The sequence below is a fragment of the Xenopus tropicalis genome, chromosome 9 (genome assembly GCF_000004195.4).
Source record: "Xenopus tropicalis strain Nigerian chromosome 9, UCB_Xtro_10.0, whole genome shotgun sequence".
NCBI lineage: Eukaryota > Metazoa > Chordata > Amphibia > Anura > Pipidae > Xenopus > Xenopus tropicalis.
The window spans coordinates 43508583-43525029 of NC_030685.2; the positions used below are offsets into that span (position 1 = coordinate 43508583).

General features: G+C 38.3%; 1 protein-coding gene across 3 annotated transcripts in view; it reads right to left on the bottom strand.

Annotated features, from left to right (window-relative positions):
* The window catches only part of stat1 (signal transducer and activator of transcription 1), a 221586-nt gene that overhangs the window by 195362 nt on the left and 9777 nt on the right, over positions 1–16447 (bottom strand). For all 3 annotated transcript variants that reach the window (XM_012970596.3, XM_018097153.2, NM_001079467.1), the window contains 3 exon segments: positions 15861–16005; positions 13066–13164; positions 2489–2578 (listed from right to left, as the gene is read on the bottom strand). In XM_012970596.3, coding sequence (XP_012826050.2) covers positions 2489–2578; positions 13066–13164; positions 15861–16005 — 334 coding nt within the window.

Sequence of the window (16447 nt, forward strand, 5' to 3'; positions counted from 1 at the left end):
TCATCAGCCTACTGAGGTTATTCTAAACTAATGAGGGTACGCTTCTCTAAATAAAAGTGTTTTCAGACATCTTTTGAAAGCAGAAACAGTTGGAGAAAGTCGGAAAGATAGTGGAAGAGAATTCCAGAGAAGGGGGGGCAGCCCTGGCAAAGTCTTGAATGTGAGTGTGTGGAGGTAACGAGAGAGGAGTTGAGAAGTAGGTCAGTAGAAAAGCATAACACGTGGATATCTAGAAATACGTTTAGAGATTTAGGGTGGGGCAAAGCTGTGAACTGCTTTAATTGTGAGGGTTACAAGTTTAAATTTTATACTAGATGGTACTGGAAGCCAGTGCAGGGACTGGCAGAGTGGTATGGCAGAGGATGAGCAGTTGCAGAGGTGTATGAGCCTGGCAGCAGTATTCATTATGGCTGTAGAGGTGACAGTCTCTGAAGGGGAAGGCCAATTAATAGAGAGTTACAGTAGTCCCGGTGTGATATGATGAGAGAGTGAATGAGAATTGTGGCAGCATCTTGATAAATGATCTTATTTTGGAAATTCTTAGGTGAAAGTGACATGATTTGATAAGTGACTAGATATGAGGAGTGAAGGACAGGGCAGAATTGAGGATAATCCCAAAGTATCTGGCCTGGGAAGATGGGGTGATAGTAGAATTGTTAACCGTGATAGGTACCTTTGGACAATGTGGGTGCAGGATGGGGTAAAGAGAACCAATTCTGTCTTAGAGAGGTTTAATCTAAGGTAACATTGGGACATCCAAGTAATGTAAGCAGACAAACAGTTAGGAGCTCAGGGTTGAGATCAAGAGTGGAGAGATAGATCCGAGTATCGTCAGCATAGAAGTGGTACTGAAAGCCATATGAACTGAGGTAAGGGAGAAGATGATGAGTTTGAATCTACTAGGTAACATAAAAACCAGGACAAGACAGTGTTACAAAAGCCAAGAGAGTGAAGGGAGGAGAGTGAGGGACTGGAGGAGAAGAGGATTCACAGTGTCAAAAACAGCTGAGAAATCAAAAAGTCAGTTGTGGTTGTAAACTTGGCGCTCAAGTAGTTTAGAGATGAAGGGGAGCAGAGCTAGGTCGGAGGTTACTAAGATTGGAGGGATCAAGAAAGGGTTTTTCCAGAATAAGGGTTCCAAGTGCATGTTTCAGTTGGGTGGGAATGATTTCAGTAGTTAGTGTGCGAGAGATTAAATAGATGGCTTAAATAAGACAGGGCGTAGAAGTTTGGAAGGAATGGGATCAAGTGGGCAGGTAGTAAGGTGAGAGGAAGCCAGAAGTTTTGAGACTTCCTCTTCAGCCACTGGAGAGAAGGAGCCAAGAGGAGACTGGGTAGCTTGTAAGGAGGGAGGTGAATGGTTAGGGGGAAGTGTCACTTCTGATGCTGTCAATTTTGTTTTTAAAGTGCTCGGCAATATCTTCAGCAGTTACTGAAGCATACGAAGGGGACAGCAGAGAGTTAAAAAGGTAGAGAAAATTTGTGCAGGTTTTTTTTTTTTTAGAGAGGGAGATAATGAATGCAGTGAAGTAGTTTGGTTTAGCTTGGCCGAGGGTGATTTAATAACGAGGGCAGATTTGTAGCTGCAGAAATTTGATTCTGATCTGGATTTGCACCAGCAAATTGGAGGGCTTTGGTATGAACACTGTGCCAAGTTTGGAGCGGTTTGGGTCTAATGTGTTTTGTCTTGGCAGGAGCAAGCTCATTAAGGGCAGTGGTAAGTGTACTGTAGACAGAGGTAGCACAGAGATAAATAAAAGGAGTATATTAGTGAAAGGAGTTTAGAGCCAGCAGGGGCATCAGTATTGTTAACAGGTATGTTAAAGTCACCTACTACAATGGATGGGAAATAAGGGGAAAGAAAACACAATTTTGAGGGTTGTCTATGAAGTCGTTCAAATAAGGAAAATGACAGAGAAGGAGCAGGTGGAAGAACTTTAAATGTATATCAGCGAAAGAGAAGTGATCCTACCACACTCACACTTCCAGACCTGGAAACAGGACAAGGGAGTAAGGTGTAGACCCCCATAGGACAGTGTAGCAGGTGAGGTACTGGTTTATTAAAAAAAGAACTCATAAAAAAAGCCTGTACATATTAGGGTTTAAATTTGATTGACTTTTCAAGCCAAACTATGTAACAATGTAACAAGTCACACTGGCAAGCCTATTCATTTACAAAAACACAAAGGCAAGCAGGCACAGATTTAGCTTTTTCACACCAAAAGATGCCTCTAATAAGATCCCCAATCACATTTTGAAATCACAGACTACGCACTTGTAACAATGCTATGTACAGATTAATGAATCATTGGCTGGTTTCCACTTGTATGTTTGTTTCAATGGACATAACCTCTGCCACTACTTTTTTTTTTGGTAATCTTGTTTTTTTTCTAAATACACTAGAGCAAACTCTGTTTAGTTATATGACTGCATATGTATTACCCCATCATTATGTCATCTCTAGGAATAAAAATGATTCATTACTTACAAGAGCTCTATTCCGGACATCTGTTACTTTCTTATCCAGCTCCTTCTGTTTGTCAAGCATCACTGTTGTTTGTGTGCTGCCAACTTGGTTCTACAATATATTTAAAAGGTACAGTTTTAATACTATTTCATAAGGGAGAAACTAAAATTATAACTATAATCTATATAGCACGTATAGCTACATGTAGCTAGTATACTTTTATAGCAAAATGTAGTTAGAAAACACTCATTTAAACATTAAACATACAATAAATATACAGAAACAACAAACAACCAGTACAAGAGATAAATAAGATGAATTGCCCAAAAGTCACAAGATGCTAGAACAAATATTTAAAAGAATTCACCAATGGTAAAATTATTATATAAATCAATGATTCTGTCTTTACTGAGAGAAATGAGAACAAAGTTTCAATATGAATTTGTGCAGCAGCTAATAAAATGTTTCATTAATATCTTTATTTAATTGTACTCAAGAAACTTCAAAAACTAGTCAGTTAACAAGACATCAACTTAAAAGCCTCCCATGACATAAATACGTGCAGGTAACTATGCCAGTGCACACACTTGCACATAACTGTCCTGGCACTCTTACTATGCACATGCATGTGACGTGGGAATAGGTACTGCAATAAAAATGATCATATGAATTTCTCTAGCATACATAGTGGAGGGCCGCTAATGGAAGCCAGTTTTGACCACTCCCCTTTTTTAAACCACACACACTTCAAACCACACCCATGTTATCACAATGGTGGTAGTGCAGCAAAAACCCAAATGCTTGGTCATCACTGCATGGGATATCAACCATCATTCATATGTGAAAGAATTATATTATGTCATATTAAGACACACCCTTAAATCCATATGCCTCCTCCTTCCCTGTGGATAGCACAGCAACCCACAGCACATAATTACACACCTTAGGAACCATTTAATGGCTATTTCCAACTGCTAACAAACTCCCAGAACAAACCCCTGCCAGGTTTACCTCCCACAAGCAGCATAGGGCAGGCAGAGTATGGCACACACAGGCAGTACTCTACACATACACTTTACACTACGAGGCAGATTTATTACAGTGTAAAATAAGAGTTCACCACAGTAAAATTAACCCATTAAAATTAATTCATAAAAATGAATTAATTCCTATGGGATTTGCAGAAGCAAATTTATCAAATGGCAAGCTCTAACGTCACACATTGATAAAAACACTACCAACAATCACATAGGAATGAATATAAAGTGAGTACATTTTTTTTTGTGTTGCAGTATGAAAGGTCATATTTTGATAAATCTGCCCTTACATGTGCACTTTTTCTCTTATTATTTTATATTTATATATTATATTCTTTTATTATATTAAATATTTATTATTTTATTTTATAGTTTTACTCAAATAGATGTACTGCTCAGGTGACTAATGCATTTAGTGTCTGTGCTTCAACAACACTAATACTTTTTCATTTAATTTGAGTGTTTTTATTGCATGTTAGCTCTTTTGCTGCAATTTTCTCAATTTTATTGCGTTAAGTCTGCATAGCTGTTGATTATGTGCACAAGCAAAATATCATAGCATAATTAAATTACTAAACTGCAATTCTGACCACCAATCTTGAAAAAATGTTTTGCTTTGATTGGTTTAACCCTTTTACTGCCAGCCGTTTTGGTCAAAGCAGAACTTGTATTGCCAGACAGTTTTTTAACATTTTGCACTGTTTCACTTTAGGGGCCTTTCCTCGGGGGGGACTTTTAGTTTACCCAGGAAAACAATATATCGTTTTTTTCAGAACAACCTAAGCTTTCAAAATATGGTAGAATTTTTGTGTAATTCCAATTCTGTAACAAGATATAGGCTTCTAAATCTCTAAAAAAAAAAAAATAATCAAATTTTCCATAATATAAACACACATACTAGAAACAAAAATTATTTTATGCACGAATATACAACTGATTTGGAAAGTTCCATGTCTCCTGAACGTGCCAATACCAAATATATATAGTTTTATGGAGATTTCTCACTTGTATAGGTCAAAAACTCCCAGCAGTACACTACCAAATTTCCAAAGCACTGCTCCAGAAAGTTGCATACTTTAGATTTCAAGGACAAAAATTCCACTAACAGAAGGTTTATCCCAGAAAATTGAACATTTTTGGAAAGAACAGATTCTGGGGAATATAGAATAGGCACAACTGTCTGTCTACTCCAAACTATCAAGTCGCAATGCTTTACTAAAGTTATTGGTTTTTATCAAAATTTGTGATTTTTTTTTTTTTTTAAATCGCTTCAAAGCTTCCAGTCTATAGTATCTTATCTCCTACAGGTCATAAAGTAACCAAATAAAACACCCTAAATATGAACCCCAGGGGTCCAATGAACAGTTTGATGCCCAATATGTATAGGTTTACTTAAGTATGTGGCATGTAGGGGCCCCAATGTGAACATACCCCCATATGATCTATCATTTCAGCTCCTGCAAAATCAACACATTTACATCATTATATGTGGGATAAAGCTAGTAAAAAGTATTTTGCCTGCCAGCTCAGCTTTTGCACACAGAGCCCCCTGTCAGTGTATTATGTGCCGAAACTTCCCCTAACTATACAGAGACCCCCAGAAAACCATATATTTTTGGAAAGTACACATTCTGACAAATCCAACAAGGGTAAAGAGTCCTTTCTACACCAAAGTACCGATCTGCAGAGCTTTCCTAAAGTTATTGGTTTTTATGACATTTCAGAAAATCGCCTAAAAATGTTGCAATTTGCCGCATTTATCTCACACAATTTCTTGCGTACAAAGGCAAGTCACCCCAAATAGTAACACCTAAGGTCTACTGAACAGTTTGATGCCCAATATGCATAGATATACCAAAGTCTGCGGTAAGTACTGACCCCAAAATGAAAATAGCGCATATGGATTTCTCGCCTGCCAACTCAGCTTTTGCACACAGAGACCCCTGACAGCGTATTATGTGCAGTAAACCATATATTTTTGGAAAGTACACATTCTGATGAATTCAAAATAGGTAAAGTTATTTTTGTACACCAAAGTTACACCTGGCAAAGCTATGCTAAAAACAGATTAGGAACACTTATACAGGGATAAAATGCGATAAAACCACAAAAATTGTGCAAATCAGTGAAACAACAAAATAAGCCATATGACAGTGTAATTAGTGGTCAGAATATCTGATCCAATAGTCACGCTGTCAAAATAAAGTTTTTAGGTAAAATAAACTAAAAACAAAGTGGTAAAATGAAAAAACAAAAAAAACAAAGTGTTTGTGTATACATGAGTAAAAGTTGAGTGACAGTGTGTAAGTGTGTATGAGTGTAAATAAGTGTATAAAAGTGTGAAAAATTAAAAAAACAAAAAAAAACTGCTAAATTGTGTGCTGTAAGTCTGTGTAAATGTATGTAAGTGTGTATAAATGTATGAAAGTGTGTTAAGTGCAAAAAGTGCAAAAAACAAACAAACACCTTACCTTTCTTGAAGCACCCGATCGCCTCCTCCTCCTGGCTCCAGTGGGCACCGGCATCGGGGGGAAGCAGCAGACGCGATCGCTGGAGGGTCCTGCCACGATCGCTTCGCAGGACCCTCATGACAGCCCCCCTGGCTCGTTGCACATGCCGCCGCTGCAGAGAGCAGCCTTTAAATGCCAACGACGTATGGGACACGTCGTTGGCATTTAAGCCCTTTTACTGCCACGACGTATCCCATACGTCGTTGGCAGTAAAAGTGTTAATACAATTTGTTGCATTCTGTATTGTTATTTGTGTTTGAAAAATAATTATGTTGGGTTGAAAAACCCAACATACTGTTCTTCGACTTCAGCTTATTCTTCCGCTTCTTCTTCATGCCCCCCATTTTCTAAAAGCTACTCCTTCTACAGTTTTATGGGTACACCCAAACTCTCCACATTTCTACACCCTGTAGCGGAGCAGGTTGCTTGTGCTTTTCTAAGCGATCCCGCCCCCTGTCTTATTGTGATGCCGCTCCAAACACCCCAATTTTTCCATTGACTTTGACAGTGAAGATTTTCAAACTGTTGCCACACTTACAGCTTTGAAGCTACACCCCCCCAAACTTGAATAACATAATAATGGGGTCACTCCAAATGAAACAGCAACATTTGTTGGATGACCCCTCCCAAAGTGGGAGGGGCCAGCAACAGCCAATCAAATTTCATCCATTGACTTTTATGGTGAAATTGAAACTGCTGCCAATCTTACAGATTACAGCTACACTCCCCAAACTTGAATCACATACTCATGCGGTAAGCCTGAATGAAAATACAATTGTTGGATGTCCAAAAGTGGGCAGAACTGTGAACAGCCAATCAGATTCTACCTATTGACTTGGCGGAAATTCAACCTGCTGCCATTCTCACAGTAATAAACACCAGGGTCCCCAAACTTTGCAGGGTTAGGCACCAGGTAACTGCGGTTCTAGGTTAGAAAGAGTGGGCAGAGCCACAAACAGCCAATCAGATTTTACCTTTTGACTTTCAATGGGGAAATTCAACCTGCTGCCATTCTCATTATATTAACACTAGGGTCACTAGGGGATTTCTGCATTTTTAAGGTTTTAAAAAGTGGAGCCACCAACAGCCAATCAGACTTCTCCTATTGATTTTTTTTTTTTGTTTACATTTAAAATGCTGCCTCTCTCACACTATTTATGTCAAGGTTCCCAAACTTTGCACAGTCAGTCACTGACTGACTACATATTCAGGGTTAGAAAAAGTGGGCGGAGCCACCAACAGCCAATCCATTTCCACTGATTAAATTTCATTGGTTTATATTTAAACTGATGCCATTATTTAAGTATTAATTCCAGGGTTGTTAAACTTTTCAGAGTTAGTCACTGGGTATAAAAAAGGGAGTGGAGCCACCATCAGCCAATCACATTTCACCTATTTAATTTCAATGGTGAAGTGTAAAATATTGTGAGTCTCACAATTTTTATGCCGGAGTCCTCAAACTTGCAAAGTTGGTCACTGGGGTAATGCAGTTCAAAAATATGAAAACTGGGTTGGGCCACAAACAGCCAATCCGATTTCATCCATTGCATTTTATTGGTTTAAATTTAAAATGCTGTCATTCTCACACATCAGATGTCACTCGTTGACTTTCAGTGGGGAAATTTACATTTCTGCCATTCAGACACTATTAAAACCAGGGTCCCCAAACTTTGCGCAGCGGTTTTTACTGTATAACTGTGGTCCAAGATTACTAAATTAGAAGATTAGATTTCACCTATAGACTTTCATTGGTTTAAATTTAAACTGCAGCTAATCTTTAGATATTAATACTAAGGTCCCCAAACTTTGCAGAGTTAGTCACCATATAACTGTGGTTCAAGGTTAAAGAAAGGGGGCAGAGCCACTAACAGCCAATCAGATTTTACCTGTTGACTTTCAATGGGGAAATTCAACCTGCTGCCATTAATACCAGGGTACCCAAACTCTTCACAGTTGGTCACTAAGGGACTGCATTTTAAAGTGGCTGGAGCCACCAACAGCCAATCAGATTTCATCTATTTAATTTTTTAGTTTAAAATTTAAAATGCTTCCATTTTTATACTATTTACACAAGGTCCCCAAACTTTTCACAGTTAGAAAAAGTTGGTAGAGCCACCAACAGCCAATCAGATTTCACCAATTGAATTTCATTGGTTAATATTTATACTGCTGCCTTTCTCACACTATTTATGCCACGGTTCCCAAACTATCAAACAGTCAGTCACTGGATGACTACGTATTCAAGGTTAGAAAAAGTGGACGGAGCCACAAACAGCCAATCACATTTCTTTAATTGTTTTCAGTGGGGACATTTTAACTGCTGCCATTCTCACATGTTTAATGCCAGTGTCCCCAAACTTTTTACAGTTTGTCACTGGGGGGCTAAGGTTAGGAAAAGCGGGTGGAGCCACCAACAGCCAATCCGTTTCCTACCATTAAATTTCATTGGTTTATATTTAAATGGATGCCATTATTTAAGTATTAATTCCAGGGTTGTTGAACTTTGCAAAGTTAGTGACTGGGTATTTGCGGTTCAAAGTTAGAAAAAGTGGTTAGAGCCACCAACAGCCAATCACATTTCACCTATTTACTTTCAATTAAATTTAAAATGCAGTCAGTTCCACAATTTTTACACCCCAAACTTTGCAGAGTTGGGGGACTGCAGTTGAGACACTAACAGCCAATGTCACCGTGCCCACTGTTTGTCACTGGGTGACTCAAGGTTAGAAAAAGGGGCCACACCCACTAATCACAATTCACTATACTAACTATATACTTTACTATATAACTGTGGCCCAAGCTTAGAAAACTGGGTGGAGCCAACAACAGCCAATCAGATTTAATTTAGTAACTGAATGTTTTTAAAACAAGTTTGTTCTCAAACTTACCTTTCTAGTCTTTTTCTTGTTCTAATAATTTCTTCTTATCACTAGGGGACTGCAGTTTTAGGGTTGAAAAAGTGGTTAGAGCCACCAACAGATTTCACCTATTGAATTTTATTGGTTTAAATTTAAAATGGTGCCATTCTCATACTATTTATGCAAGTATCCCCAAACTTTGCATGGTTAGTTACTGGGTGACAATAATTGAAAAGTGGGTGGAGCCACCAACAGAAATTTAAAATGCCGACATTCTCACATGTTTAATACCAGTGTCCCCAAACATTTCACAGTTGGTCACTGGGGGACTAAATTAAAGGTTAGAAAATCGGGCAGAGTCATCAAACGCAAATCATATTTCACCCACTGAATTTCATTGGTTTAAATTTAAACTGATGCCTTTCTCACAGCATTAATGCAAGGGCCCCCAAACTTTTCACAGTCACATTTTAATAGGGAATGTTTTTTTTTTTAAATTGTTTTAATTTAGAAATTTTTCAAATAAAATGAAACAGTTTTAGACAGTGAGCCGACATTCTTTGTTCTTCACATTAATTAACATGATAAAAGAAAATAAAAGTAATGAGCTTATAAAATTGTGACTTTTTACTTGATAAAATGTACTCAGAGACTTTCCTTGACAATATTTCAGTTGTGAGGCTTTAGTCACTAACACTGCAGGGTTTTCAGATCACGGTATTCGCGCCAAGTAATTTGTTAGTAACTGCTGTGACTCCTGGGGATTGCTCAGGTAGGAGTGATGTTTAGAGTTTTAACAGATAGATTTTTCCAGTAATTTGTAACTTCTTCCCAGAATTGTTGTATATTTGGGCAGGACCAAAGACAGAGTATAAGGTCTGCTCTGGGGTTACTGCGCTTCAAACATTTGTCTGTCGAGGCTGTGCATATATGATATCTTTTTAGTGGTGTAAGATATGAGTGGTGTAAATCTGTAGGGTCATTTTTTCATATTTGCTAGATGTTAGGCTTTTCAAGGTTACATAGTTACATAGTTAGTTACATAGGGTTGAAAAAAGACCAGTGTCCATCAAGTTCAACCCATCCAAGTAAACCCAGCACACCTAACCCACACCTACCAATCTATACACTCACATACATAAACTATAAATAAAACCACTAATACTAACTGTAGATATTAGTATCACAATAGCCTTGGATATTCTGATTGTTCAAGAACTCATCTAGGCCCCTCTTAAAGGCATTAACAGAATCTGCCATTACCACATCTCTAGGAAGGGCATTCCACAACCTCACTGCCCTTACCGTGAAAAACCACCTACGCTGCTTCAAATGGAAGCTCCGTTCCTCTAATCTAAAGGGGTGACCTCTGGTGCGTTGATTGTTTTTATGGGAAAAAAGAACATCCCCCATCTGCCTATAATCCCCTCTAATGCACTTGTACAGAGTAATCATGTCCCCTCGCAAGCGCCTCTTTTCCAGAGAAAACAACCTCAACCTTGACAGTCTCACCTCATAGTTTAAATCTTCCATCCCCTTTACCAGTTTAGTTGCACGTCTCTGCACTCTCTCCAGCTCATTAATATCCTTCTTAAGGACTGGAGCCCAAAACTGCACTGGATACTCAAGGTGAGGCCTTACCAGGGACCTATAAAGGGGCAAAATTATGTTCTCATCCCTTGAGTCAATGCCCTTTTTTATACAAGACAGCACTTTATTTGCTTTAGTAGCCACAGAATGACACTGCCTGGAATTAGACAACTTGTTATCAACAAAAACCCCTAGATCCTTCTCCATTAAGGATACCCCCAACACACTACCATTCAGTAGATAGTTCGCGTTTATATTATTCCTACCAAAATGCATAACTTTGCACTTATCAACATTGAACCTCATTTTCCAGTTTGCTGCCCAGTTTTCTAATTTTGTCAAATCGCTCTGCAAAGCGGCAGCATCCTGCATGGAACTTATAGTTTTGCACAATTTTGTGTCATCAGCAAAAATAGAAACAGTACTCTCTATGCCCTCCTCTAGGTCATTAATAAACAAGTTAAAAAGCAAAGGACCAAGGACTGACCCCTGCGGTACTCCACTAACCACACTGGTCCAATTAGAAAATGTTCCATTTACCACCACTCTTTGAGACTTCAGCCAGTTCTCTATCCAATTACAAATATTATGTTCTAGGCCAATATTCCTTAATATGATCATTAACCTTCTGTGAGGTACTGTATCAAACGCTTTAGCAAAGTCCAAGTAGATGACATCAACTGCCATTCCAGCATCGAGGTTCCTATTCACCTCCTCATAAAAGGCGACTAAATTAGTCTGGCAAGATCTGTTACGCATAAAACCATGCTGGCACAAACTAATAGTATTGTGAACTGCAATGTATTCAAGTACCCTATCCCTTATTACCCCTTCCAAAATTTTTCCTACTACTGATGTCAGACTAACAGGCCTATAGTTTTCAGGCTGAGAACGGGATCCCTTTTTAAATTACGGCACCACATTAGCAATCCGCCAGTCTCTCGGCACCATGCCAGACCTCAATGAATCCTGAAAAGTTAAGTGAAGAGGTTTGGCAATCACAGCGCTAAGCTCATTTAATACCCTGGGATGAATCCCATCCGGCCCTGGACCTTTGTTTACCTTTACATGTTCAAGTCTCTTTTGAACTTCCTCCCGAGTGACCCATGCGTCAGTAGCTAAATTACTAGAACTGGGCATATTAAAAGGGAAGCCTTCATTATCTGGCTCCTCAGATGTATAGACAGATGAAAAATAAGAGTTCAAAATTTCAGCTTTTTCCCCATTCTCATCAACCAACTTACCCCCCCCGTGATAATAAGGTTCCCACCCCTTCTTGCTTCATTTTTTTACTATTCACATAATTAAAAAATAATTTTGGATTCTTTTTACTCCTAGCTGCAATATCCCTTTCCATTTCTATTTTAGCTTGCCTGATAGCTTTTTTGCATGCTTTTTTTTGCAAGGTAAGAGAATGATATAGAAAAATATTATGCATACCTGTTTGTGGAATTAGTGTTAACTAATTCTAGTGCTAGGGTTATCAATATTAATAGTAGTTCTGATGTATTTGTATATTTGGGATGTTGATTTCATGGATGTTTTATCTTTGTCTGTTAGTTGTGATAGCATTTGCCAGGCAAGTGTAGTTATTATTATTTAGAAATGGATATTCCAAAAATTTATATTTTTGTATAAGGTTTGAAATGGGTAAAAGAAAGTGTTTTAGTAAATATGCCATTAAGTTTTGTATTATTAGATATTTTGTCACTTACCATTTGGAGAGCATAAGTAATAAAACAAATTGCATGCCATTACCTTTAACCTTTAGGATGAAATAAAATGTTAGAATTTAAATTCTTTCTATAAATGGATTTAATTCTATGGTAAGTTTATTCAGGTACCATCCCCAGATTACTCAAATGGTCTCCTGCAATAACAACCACATGGAGTATACTGAATTGTGTAATGATACAGAAAAAGCATCTAGTAAAATTAAGTCTAAAACAACTGGACTTTTCTGAGTTTTTTTCTTGAAAACATTCATGACTCATCTAAGTGGTTTCTTTAGTTCAAAAAAGAAGAAGCATTTTTGTTATAAATACAACTGAGTTCCTATACAATGCACCACACTGTGTGCAAAAAAAAGTTGCAACTGGCCTTTGTTTTTGCATTTTAAACACATTGGTACATTGTGTAAATAGCTGCAGACCTCTGCTCTCTCTTTCTCAGAGCGTATAGACTTGTGGCATGACCCTTTAATCAAGCAATGCCTGCGTTAGGCAGGGCTTGATCCAACTGGGGTGGATGTTGGGATGCATGCAAGCCCAAAGGGATGCAAAAAGGCCAGGGCTAGCTGTGCTCTGTTCCTTGCACCACATTTTCAATCTGGCTGGAATAAGGAGCGGAGGGCAACTTACAAGTGCTTCTAAAGTGTGCACATACCCTGGGGTATTGAAAACTAACCCCTAATAAGTTTCCTCCATACCAGAACCTTTGCCAAAGGATCATGAAGGAACAGTTTGTCACGTGTATATTGAATAAAATATTTATATATTTATTTATATTTTGTTGGACTTATTCTTGAATGAGGATTTATGCAACCATATAAATGGTCACACAATGGCCTGAATGTTGCTAATTTGAATACATTGAATATATACCTTGTTATAGGCACGAGCATTCCCTAAAATTTTACTTTCTTCTCTTAAACAGCTGTTGATGATCATTGCCATTTGCACTGGGTCTTCTTGAAAATGATCCTTTAAAAAAAATATTAAGAAAAACACACTGTCAATCAGATTTATTAGGGAGCATGTCATGTGTAGTACATACTTGTTAGTTCTAACAAAAAGTAAAGATTCACATCAGATCTACATTTATCATCATTCATAAATGGTACTTCTCTGCACTTAATATGCGTTGGGCCCTTAAAGGGGATCTAAAAGTAAAAAAAGAAAAACTGACTTTATAGGTTATAGGCTGACTCTCAGAGCACCCTGGGAGCCAGCACCTCTAATACAGGTGAAGGAAGAAGTGCTCGGAAGGGAAGGCAGGCTATAGTTGTAGGGGATTAAATTATTAGAAATGTGGATTTGTCACAAGGACCCTACATGCCGAACTGTGTGTTGCTTGCCTAGTGCTCGGGTTCGGCATGTGGTGGACAAATTATTGGGAGGGGCTGGGGAAGACCCGGAGGTCTTGGTACACATCACAAAGTTAGGGGGGGGGGGGGGGTCATTAAGAACGATTTTAAAAAACAAGGCAATAAGTTTAGGGCGAGGACTTCCTAGGTAATTTTCTCAGAGATATTACCTGTGCCACAAGCAACGTTAAGAAGGCAGCGGGAGTTTAGGGAGAGTAATTCATGGCTGAGAGATTGGTGCAGGGAAGAGGGCTTTGGGTTTCTGGAGAACTGGGCTGATGAGAAGATGGCTAGAGGGTTGGAGGAGATTTTAAACTAGAAGTAGGGGGGCGAGGTGAAGCAAATAAATAGGGGAGGAGACTTGCTTTGAGATACTGATAATGACAAGGAGGCCCATAGATTGTTTATGCGACATTCTCACGCTGGTATTATAATTAAATGTAAATTTACTAATGCAAAGAGTTTGACTAGTAAAATGGGAGAGCTGGGGGTACTAGCGGTGGAGCGAAATATGTGATTGGCACTGCTGAAACTTGGTTGAATGAATCGCATGACTGGGCAGTTAATATGGGATTGGAGGGACAGGGGCAATAGATAAGGAGGGGTGTGTCTGTTCGTTAAGCAGGAATTAAAAGCAAATATTAAGGAGGAAGTGACAGTGGTAGCAGAGGGAGCTGAAGCCTTATGGGTTGAGCTTCTCACAGATAGTAAAGAATCCACCAAATAAATGGTAGAGGTATGCTATAGAGGCTCAGCTCCTGTTGCAAATAGAAAAGGCTGCCAGTTTGGGGCAAGTGATAATAATAGTGGATTTTAATTATCCTGATATTGACTGGAGCAACTGCCAGAACAGTAAATAGGAATAAGTTTATAAAATTGTTGCATGACAACTTTATGTCACAGGAACCATGCTATATCGGATCTAGTGATCTCTAATGACACAGAACGTATAGCAAATGTGCAAGTGGTTGAACCCATGGGTAATAGTGACCATAATGTTATATTCTTGATTTTCATTTTATTTGGCCTTACCCCTTGCTGGACCCACTTCCCTGCCTTGGCTCCGAGTGCGCCCACAGGCTGGATTAACCCGTACGGGTCTCTGAGTCCATGAAGTTCTGCGTCATGGGGCTAAGCGTTACAGTTCATTACTGTATATACTTCCATTTCCGAGGCTCCTTCCCGGTACGGCATGGCACCATTTACCTTGTCCGCTCTTTCACTCTTTACTTTACTCTTTATTTTTGATGGGCATACTGACACTGAATGAACCCTGTGCCGTGTGGTTGTGTCTCCTTGCGTGAGCTATACACTTTGCACATCCTTCGATATATCTCTCTCTGCTGTTTTTGTACTTTGTGTTTAGTACCTCGTATTCATCACCAATTATTTATATGGGTTACATTATGCTTTTTGTGTTCTATTTCTTTTGTTTCAGTTTTCCTTTTATGCATATTTGGTATACTTATATCCCCTGACACAATACAAGCTCAGACTAGGATATATTTATATCCCCCGTCACTATGCAAGCTCAGACTTAGCAACACCTATATGATTGTTTATATTACACTGAAACAATACCTTTCTATAGCGTTCTGTATTCGAGTCATATTAGACTAAATATTGTTTGTGATAGTCCGTTATGTGACACAAGTTTGACTTTGATTCAACTAGTCCTACGATACCTGTTAATTTCCATCAATAATTTGCCACATACTGATTGTGTCATTAATTATATGCAGAGCGATGAGCTCTTACATAATAACCCAAGTGATTCGTGTGCTATGCATCAGTCAGTTGTGCTGAGCATATGTTCACCGATATTCAGTTGTTTTGTCTTTTATTGTTTTTTTATTATTTGTTTGTTTTGATATTTGGTGTTTTAATGTTTTACACACTTCTGTCCGTCTGAATACACGTCACTTGTACGTCATTGCCTTGTTTCCCGCCACTGATTGTATTTAGGTGTGCCTTTCATACAATTTGTAACTTTGAGAAAGGCTGGGAGCTCGGCCAAAACGTCAGTCTTCCTTATGATTTGAGAATAAACTACTTTTCTTCATAAGTCCTGTGTGGAGCGGCCCTTCTGTTCGAGTATCTATGCATTTTGTGTTTGGACTGCACCCAGGCTACAGATTCTTCACCTTATTGTGAGTGCCCTTCCTTTTGTATATAGCGTTATATATATATTATATATTTGTATGCTGACCACTACAAATGGTGAATACTCCAACAAAAGTAAAGTACACAATGGATGATTAACGATTGCTTGATTTGTATGTAAATGATAAAGCACTATGAAAAGATATATACCTGAAGGTTGCGCTTGCTTTTCCTAATATTGTGCTGCAACAAAAAGTTGTTTTCCAAGGAAAATCTGCTATACTGATCGTCCAGCTGAGACAGTAGCCCATGAAACAATATTGTGGCCAAGGAGACATTGTTTGCAGCATGTTCCCTATAACATTTAATATATCTTTGTTAGTACATTATTTGAAAGGTCTATGATAACATATACACACACACACACACACAACAATCTCTGGTCTTTCTTTATGTCAATAAGAATTAAGTCAAGTCCATATCCTGTGTTTTAACATTCAATTTACAGTTTAATGAGATTAAACAGATTGTAAAAAGGAATACAGCAATACTTTGTACTGATCCCATTCTGAATTAAATTTTGGGAACAAATTGTAATTTTGTCAGCATACTTTCTAAAACATTGTTATCAAATCATGTCACTAATAGTGAATGGGCATCGTCTACATGGTTAACCACAAAAATGATGTTTAAATGTGGTTCTACTAGGTACACTAATTGTAGTTACATATTGGTTTCAAGTAAAGTATATACTATTAAACAATTTAAAGGTGTTGTTCACCTTTGAGTTAACATTT